Source organism: Punica granatum, chromosome 5 (assembly GCF_007655135.1).
Source record: "Punica granatum isolate Tunisia-2019 chromosome 5, ASM765513v2, whole genome shotgun sequence".
Classification (NCBI taxonomy): Eukaryota; Viridiplantae; Streptophyta; class Magnoliopsida; order Myrtales; family Lythraceae; genus Punica; species Punica granatum.
Genome location: NC_045131.1, coordinates 23,110,978 through 23,119,810, shown reverse-complemented (window position 1 = coordinate 23,119,810; position 8,833 = coordinate 23,110,978). Strand labels below are relative to the sequence as shown.

The 8,833-nt window shown below is 38.4% G+C and overlaps 1 protein-coding gene across 7 annotated transcripts; it reads left to right on the top strand.

Moving 5' to 3' along the window:
* The first annotated feature begins 362 nt into the window (after positions 1–362).
* Positions 363–4,975, top strand: LOC116208188 (pentatricopeptide repeat-containing protein At2g44880-like). 7 transcript variants are annotated; one of them, XM_031541476.1, is made up of 5 exons: positions 363–2,461; positions 2,548–2,623; positions 3,226–3,855; positions 3,989–4,048; positions 4,612–4,975. In XM_031541476.1, exon 1 carries the CDS (start codon positions 401–403, stop codon positions 2,168–2,170), a length of 1,770 nt encoding a protein of 589 aa, XP_031397336.1. In that variant the 5' UTR covers positions 363–400; the 3' UTR covers positions 2,171–2,461; positions 2,548–2,623; positions 3,226–3,855; positions 3,989–4,048; positions 4,612–4,975. The 7 variants fall into 7 exon arrangements, with proteins under 7 accessions (XP_031397336.1, XP_031397337.1, XP_031397340.1 ...); XM_031541477.1 differs by having other exon boundaries at positions 4,557–4,975; XM_031541480.1 differs by adding an exon at positions 2,899–2,924 and having other exon boundaries at positions 3,226–4,048.
* The last annotated feature ends 3,858 nt before the right edge of the window (positions 4,976–8,833 follow it).

Genomic DNA, 8,833 nt, shown 5'->3' with positions numbered 1-8,833 from the left:
TGGATTGTTTAGAGTTGAATTTAAATACTTCGACATTTATATGGTGTTTCTTTTGTCTTTCTTTTTCTTTTTCGTTTAATTTAATATAGTTTGTTCAATTTATGATATAATTTATATATGATTATTTTTTGAAATATAATTTTTAATTTTTGTAGAAACTTACGATTTCACATTTAGATTATACTTTACAATATGTGGATACCCTCCATTTCTATCTTGAAACTCGAGTTTGACAATGCTGCTAGCGAGGATTCCAAAAACAGTTACGAGTTGAGGAATTTTATTATATTAGTAATAGGTTCCTTAGAATTACCCTTCTTATATAATCCAGAAATATATATATATATATATATATATATAGAATTTAACCCCAAAAAAATCCATAAAATTGTGAGAGAAAATGCAACAGTCCCTTTGGACTCCGATAGAGAGAAATTGTCTCCATCTTCTCCAATGCAAGAAGCACTCGAAAGCCTCGGTCCTCCAAATCCATGCTTTCATGCTCCGGCATGCCCTCGACACCAACGTCAATCTCTTCACCAAGCTACTCACCTGCTACTCCTCCCTCCTTCACGGGCACGTGCGGCGGGTGTTCGACGCTAGTCCCCACAAAGACGACGGGTTCCTCTGTAACATCTTGATCAGAGCTTATGTGGGCGTACGCCAATACGAGGATTCTTTGGTTGTGTACAGAGATCTCAAGAGGCACACTCGCTTTGTGCCTGATAGTTTTACGTTTACTGCGCTGGTGAAGTCTTGTTCTTCTTCTGGGATGTTCCTCTGGGAAGGGTTACAGTTGCAGAGTCTTGTTGTGAAGATTGGGCTGTGCCTAGATTTGTATGTCTCGACGTCGTTCGTGGACATGTACGCCAAATGGGGCAGAACGGACTTCGCGAGGAAGGTGTTCGATGAAATGCCTGAGAGAAGCTTGGTTTCATGGACTGCGTTGGTTGGTGGATACGTGAAATCAGGCGATATAAGTACTGCTAGGAAGTTATTTGAGCAAATGCCCGAAAAGGACCTTGCAGCATTTAACTTGATTATTGATGGGTATGTTAAGCTGGGGGAGATGGAGTCAGCTAAGCGATTATTTGATGAGATGCCAGAGCGGAATGTGATCACTTGTACCAGTATGATTTATGGATATTGCCACGTTGGTGATACTGAATCTGCCTGCTTAATTTTTGAATCTATGCCAGATAGAAATCTATATACTTGGAACGTAATGATTAGTGGATATTCCCAAAATAATCAACCCCATGAAGCATTGGGATTGTTCCATCAAATGCAGTTGAGAGCATCAATACAACCTGATGAAGTAACCATTGTGAGCATACTTCCAGCAATAGCAGATCTGGGTGCTCTGGATTTGGGTAGTTGGGTCCACCAGTTTGTTCGGAAGAAGAAACTCGACAGGAAAACCAATGTATGTACTGCACTCATTGACATGTTTGCTAAATGTGGCGCAATTAGTGAAGCCAGAACTGTTTTTGATGAGATGCGCGATCGAGAATTAGCTTCTTGGAATGCGCTGATCAATGGGCTGGCCATTAATGGCTGTGGGCAGCAAGCATTGGAGATATTTTTGGAGATGCAACGCAGTGGGTACAAACCCAATGAGGTCACGCTGCTAGGTGTTTTATCAGCTTGCAATCACGCTGGTCTACTAGAGGAAGGGAAGAGGTGGTTTAAAGCCATGGACGTGGAGTTCGGTCTTACACCTGAGATTGAGCACTATGGTTGCATGGTTGATCTATTAGGGAGAGCAGGGTGCTTGGATGAAGCGGAGAATTTGATCAACCATATGCCATATAAGGTTAATGGAATAATACTAAGTTCCTTTCTCTTCGGATGTGGTTACTTTAAGGATGCAGCAAGGGCTGACAGGGTGATAAAGAATTCTACTATTGCGGAGCCATGGAATGATGGGAACTACGTAATTTTGCGCAACCTTTATGCAATGGAGAGGAGGTGGAGAGATGCAGAGGAAATCAAGGGCTTGATGAGGGAAAGGGGTGCAAATAAGGAGATTGGTTGCAGTGTTATTGAGATTGATGGTGAAGTAAGGGAGTTTGTGGCTGGAGATAGGATGCACCCAAAGTGGCAACATATCCACTCAACTTTGGGCCGTTTGTTTGTGCACATGGAGGAATTAGATACACATGTATAGTGGACTTATATTACTTGGATCTAACATGATTGGAATGAGTTCCTACAAGGATCCCGTGAATCTATGTAATTTTGAATCCAATGCATAGGGGCTGATGCAGGATTTAGATTGAGGCCGGGATTCTTGAGGAAAAACAAGTGTTCAATATGAACGACAGTTGGCTGAGGTTGAGCATGTAGGAAATTCTGATAGAAGGTCAAGAATCAGGGGGGATGTGCTTCCCTTTTTGCTACCTCTAGGTCCATCTATGCTGATGCAATTGAAGTGTTGATTTCGGAGATTAATGCAAAGGTGAATATTGGTTTCACTTCTTTCTGAAGTTGCTTTCTGGTGATTGTTACATGTTTCTAATTTAGATTCATTTCTTTATTTTCCAGTTAAGTTGAAAGTCACGGGTGGGTAAGTGAGCTTCCTAGCATGCTCGCTGGATTGGTCATGCATGAGAAAGTCCGGGTAGGTGCTCTTTACTGTAATTTCTGTATTTTGAGGCCATTGGTAAGAGAACTTATGGAAAGTTATTGCCTGCCCTGAGTATTATGGAATATCATAGTATGATCAGGATCGGAAACAGGAGTAGAATGCTTGGCTGAGCAGAATGAAACTTGTATATTTGCACGTATAAGTAGCATGCCTTTTGTTCCTGTTAGTTTTGGTTCTTTTGTAAACATTTTCTTTTTCTTTTCAATTTTTTTCGCTACTCGTATTGAAATTTATGGTATTCCTTTCAGTGGAAGACACGGAAAAGATGATTCGGGTAGGTACCATTTAACTACATCTCTAAGCATTGTTTAAAAATTGATGATCAATAACCGTGTACTTATTGACTCATGCACCATTCAAAACTCCTCATAAGCTGTTTTTACACTTGCGCACTGAGAGTAGATTGTCTTGGTTGATGAAATTTAGCAGGGTGAGAGACAGATAGAAGGATTCTTCTTATTTTAACTGGGACATAAAGCGCCTTAATATCCACTTTTACGAAATGAAGTGTCTATTTAAACCTGAATACACTAGAAAAAAGATTTTTCCTGATCAACTATTGATATTGCTCACAGATCCTCAATGAGCCCCACCAGGCCCAGTTGCCAAGCCTATGTGGGTCTGACCATATCGTGGAACATGCGCGGGAGCCGGTGGTTCAGTGTTCCAACCAAATTGGGGTTGTAACTTTGTGTTGTTAGAGGTGAACAGCCTCTCTTTGGCTCATGCAGAATTCTACTTGGGCCGAAAGTGGGCATTTGCACTCAGTTTATGCTTTAGGATCTGGAGTGAGCTTTGGGATTGTCTTTCATACTCTTCCAGCTCCGGGAATCCTTGATATGATTTTTTCCTGAGGATCATATATCTAAATCACTACTACTCTATCAGCCGAGGCCTTTCATCTCAGTTTCAATATCCAATTTGCCCATTTTGAAATTTCTTTCATAATGTCCTTTACCCACTAAATGCAACTCCCACTATACGGACAGTTACCACGTATTCCCCCACTTTTCATGGAGAGCAGTTAACCGCCTAACCCAGAAGCAGCTTCTACACCTCCACAGCAGCCGTGCTTCCGGCACTGCCTCTGACTGACGGTACTCCCCTCCAAGCTCCTCCCGCGGAATCCCCCAGACCCGACCAGCTTCTCCAGCTCACAGCAGTGCCTACGCCTCCGCCTCCTACTGCCATCCGCCTCTGTTCAGGTAATCATATAAGCAGACTTGATTATTGCTTTTCCGACCATCAGTTGCTCTCACATATATCTCCCCTCATATTCTCACCACTCTCACCATCTCTCATTGGTTTCCGATCTTAATTTCTTCGGGCCTTTCCTAGATTGGTTTGCCCAGGAAGTTGTCAGCCTTCATTCACTGATTCAAGACCAATAATTTCAAGGTCTCACCTTCTCCTTTTTTGTTCTTTTTTTTTTGTCTCCCGATCCCTTATAATATCATTATCGTATGTCCATCTGGTTTTGCTTGGCTCATGAGAAGATGCCTGCAATTAGGAGACTTCTGCTTTTGTTTTAATCTCTTCTACTAGGACGCTTTTTGCTTTGGGTTGGCTGCATGGTAATTTCCACCATAAAGTGCCTAATATTATCATTGTGTCTGAACAAAGAGGGGGGAAAAAAAAAAACCGGTTGTGTCTTTTCTAGGTCCTTCTCCTCTCATTTTTGCGGACTTTGTTTGAGGTAATATTATCATTTCTGGGTCCTCCTCCGCTTGTCTCTGAACAAAGAAAAAAAAAAACACCTTCCTTTTATTGAGTCCGCTTGTATGGTCAACTTTTTCTCTGAAATGGTTCATCTCACTACAAATTCATACTGAACTTACAGTTTTGAAATTATGCTTCCTCATCAGACTGAGGTTGCTCTGCTCACTCCTCTCTTTTCCTTTTCCAGCTTTGTAACTTGACAGTCTGCTTTCACTGGCCAATAGATATTTTGGTAATTGCAGTGGATATAGACCTTTGTTTCGTTGGATTGGACACAGTTAGCGAATACGGAAAGGTATGGGGAGAACGGCCTTTGCTGTACCAGTTTATGCTTTGGTCCTCTAGCTACTGTTGCATCATGAGAAAATAGTTTTCCCAAGTTCATACAAAATGCTATATGTGGCTGCCTGTTCCGAAAGCTGTTCCGGAGGACAAGTGCATCAACATATGCTGCTAATGTTCAATATTACAGTTGCATCCTCATTTACTTGACTTGACCATGCCTGCTTTTCTCAAGTCGCAGAATTCTTTATGCTCTGCATTTAAACAATGTCCAATTGAAATAGAATTGTTTTCAGGCATTCATTTTCAGTCAGCTTACATCTATTAGTGCATGCATGCGCTTCCCTCCATTCGCTTCTTCTGCATATCTAAATAAAATCCTCTTCTTCTATGCAACTCTTATATGCAAAAGCAAACAGGATAATTACACCACGCTTACAAAGGTTTGCTAAATGTAACACTTTGGTACAAAATGAATTTTTTGTTAGGATTTGATATAAAATGTTTGAGTTTGTCGCAATCAGGTGCATGCCGACGCTGTCACGGCTTGCTGATGTGGCTTTTTCTGACGTGTCAAACAAGCATTCAACGCGGCTCAAAATTTAAACTAAATAATAAAATAAAAATAAAAATAAATTCAAAAAATTTCTCTCCTCTCTCTGAGCTCTCTCTCTTCTCACTTCGATCTCGATCATTTTCGACATCATTCTCGAGCAAGCGCAACCTCAGCCACCACCACAATGCTGATCACTTGCAAGACCACCATGGCTGCTTCAGCAGCTTGTATCGAGTTGGATCAATCCCGACTCGAGAGGACTATCTAGATCTTTAAAAAAAAAAATGACGATCAGGGGTGCTGCAGCCCGAAGGGCAACCCCATCACTCGACCCATGTTGGCAACCCCACCTCCCAACCGAGCTCGGCGGTGGGTTCAGACACTGCCAGTGAGCTTTGTCGGGGAGTGAGATTGCTGGCAAGGGCACGTCACCCCCAATTTACTTTAGTTTATTAAAAAATAATCAATCGAGAGAGAAGGAAGGAGGAGAGAGAGAGCGCCGGCGAGCTTCCGGCAATGGACTGTTGTTGGGCGAGCTTTAATGCTATTGCCGTAGGTGAGAGAGAGGCTAGAAAGAGAGAGAAGGGATTGACAGGGTGAGAGAGAGAGTTTTTTTATTTTTATTTCTGATTTCTTTTAGTTGTTTAATTATAATCAAAAACATTTTTTTTAATTCAACGCCACATCAGACGCTGTTTGAAAGATCATCAGCCATGTTACCTGAAGTGAACAGCATCAGAGGGGCAGATGAGACGCTAATTTAAGTGGTTTCTCCCTATTCGTGCCATTAAAAATGCTCTAATCTTGTTCTTAGTGAAAGGAAAGGTTACACCAACTAATTATTTTAAACTAATCTTTACTTACACCTTGATCTTGGCTATGACCGTTTAATGACACTCGAGCTCCTGTGCTATAAGTAAAGTTCATACACCTGAAATAATTATGTCCATTTATTTATCAATTTATAAGTAATATTTGTAATAGTTTCTTGAATTATGTATATAAAATAATAATTTCAATTTGTCTCTAAATCAAGTAATTTTTTTCTATATATATTTGTGACATTAAAAATGTCTTGCTTTTTATTTTTGATGAAAAACATGGTCACTTTACACCAGCTTATTAGATGTGATTGGTTCTCTCTTAGAGTTTGACTTTGTTATGACTATCTAATGAATTTTGAAGTCCTACACTAAAAATAAATTTCGTCCACTTAAAATTAGTAAGAGCACTTATTTATTTATTTATTTTAAGTTTCATTTTCAGTAATTTTTTATTTGCGTATAAATACCTATTTCAATTAGTCATTAATTTGCATAACATCTTTTTATTTGTGATACTAGGAATGCCCTAATATTTTTCAATGAAACGCAAGAACATCGGCCTATAAATAGAGACTCATCTCTCGCTTGAACTTTAATTTGGCGGCGATCATGAGATGAATTGAATTCATATATGGAAGTAAAGTTCATTCACGTAAAATTAGTGGGATTATTTAACGCCTATTATACTTTGATCGTGATTTTCAGAATAGAAATATTGGTGTAGCTTTCAAACCTGCAGTGAAGCGCGGGTGATATCTCTTAGTGAATATGATTGTATGTTACGTTAATAACTCCCACGATAAATATGTCAATGCCATAAGCAAGTACTTCCCATTCCTCAGGTTGTTTGCGACAAATATGGACTTAACAAGATTACTAGCCTTCAACTTCATCTGAACTTCGATCCGTCGACATTCTATGCACTCAACTGATGTTTGTCACCTGGCCGGTACACATTCACGAGTACGAATTACTGAACCCTATAAGATGCGTTTGATCGCATTATGGGTGCTACTACTCTTGTACGTTCTTTAGGTACTTCTTGTTGAATACGGACACTATTCAAACTTACAGAAACTATTTTATATTATTCATCATAGAAAGTAAATATGATTTCATACAAATTGTTTATCTCTGTAAAAATACAAAACTCTTTTCGAACTTATTCTTACTTCAAAATTTTCAAAAAGTGAATTGCTATTAGATCTATGGACAATTTTATAATTTCACCTTTCCATGTGCATCTCACTCCGCTTTTTTCACCTACAATTTGTCCCTCTCTCGTCCTCTTTCCTACATTCACCTCTCTTTGAAAAAAATTCAATATAATTTTATTTATCTAATTAATTTTAATTAAAAAAGGTTTTGTAAATTTTACATATAAAATAAAGATGAATTCCATGTATCACATGAAGCGTGAAGTTCACGCTTTGTAAATTTATATAAAATAAACATATTGTATTAAATAATCAATTTATATATCCGAAATATCTCTTTAGAAAAAGTTAGGAAAAATTACACCAGAGGTGTCCTTTACAAAGTTTTAATAATATGGTACAATTTTTTCCTTTAAATTTGCAACAATTTGATACAAAAGATTTACAATTAGTTGCAGTCAAGTACATTCCATCATTTACCTTTTGATATCAGCCGTTAACTTGGCTAACACGGCAAATGATGTGTTAAATGAGCATGCAACGTGGCCCAAACTTTCAAAGAAAAAAAAATAATTGAATTAAAAAAAAATAGAATCTCTCTCCCCTTGCTCTCCTCCCTACTTATTAGCTATATTTTCTGGAATCGAATTACTCTGTCGTAAAGTATAGATAATTTCCTTGTATTTTTTAATCTTATTCTAGGAAGCTTCTTTAGCCAATTTAGTAAGATAATCATCTATCAATTTGTATATATAAACTCGTATTACAATTCAATTGAATGTGAGACGAATTTCCCCAATTCATTGGCAAATTGATGTGGTATCAGAGTGGGTCGATTGTGACCGATCAGCTGCGAACCATCAATTGGAGCCGGCACTTTTCTGTTACATGCATTGATCATGTGTTTGTTACCTCCATCAAAATGAATAGAACGGAGAGCATTTCTTGGCGTAAAAGAAACTGTTTTTTTCTTATCACTGCTCAATTTGATTGTAAACGAAGGTGCTTGATTGACCAAATGAGAATGAGGGGATCGAGATTATTAGCTAGAGGAACATTTCGTGGCATTCCATGTTCATCTTGTGGGGGAGTGTCAAAGGATGTAGATCTAATGTTTAGGAAAAAGAAGATTTGCATAATAAAATATGGGTGATTTTTTGCATAATATTTGTGATTTGACTGATGTTTTCTTGGTTGTTATGTTTCCTATCTTAGTGGCTTGTTGAGCCTATAATTAGGGAGTCACTCGATGCAATTTGTTGAGTTGCCTATGAATAAAATTGTTCTCTTTCGTAGTTTTGGCTCATGGCCAATAAGAGAGAGATTAATTAGTAGTAGTAGTAGTAGTATACAAAAAAGCCAAAGCGAGGATCGATGTAGTTGTGCCGAATAGGATTTGGCCCTCTCACATTACTTGGCTTTTCATATGTCGATCAATTAAATCGAACAGGTACACTGTTATGACTTATGGGGATGGCATGACAGTTACTTGAAAAATTTACATTTAATTTTTGGACTTATGAAACTTTTATGATAAAATAATGTAATAATAATGAAATAGTCTATTAACAACTAAACATATTTTTACATGAATGAAAACAAAGGAATATCGGTTCTCAAACTAGTAGTGACGTACTATAATGAA

Coding starts and splice junctions, on each gene's coding strand:
- LOC116208188 (XM_031541478.1), top strand. CDS start 401: ATGCAACAGTCCCTTTGGACTCCGATAGAGAGAAATTGTCTCCATCTT.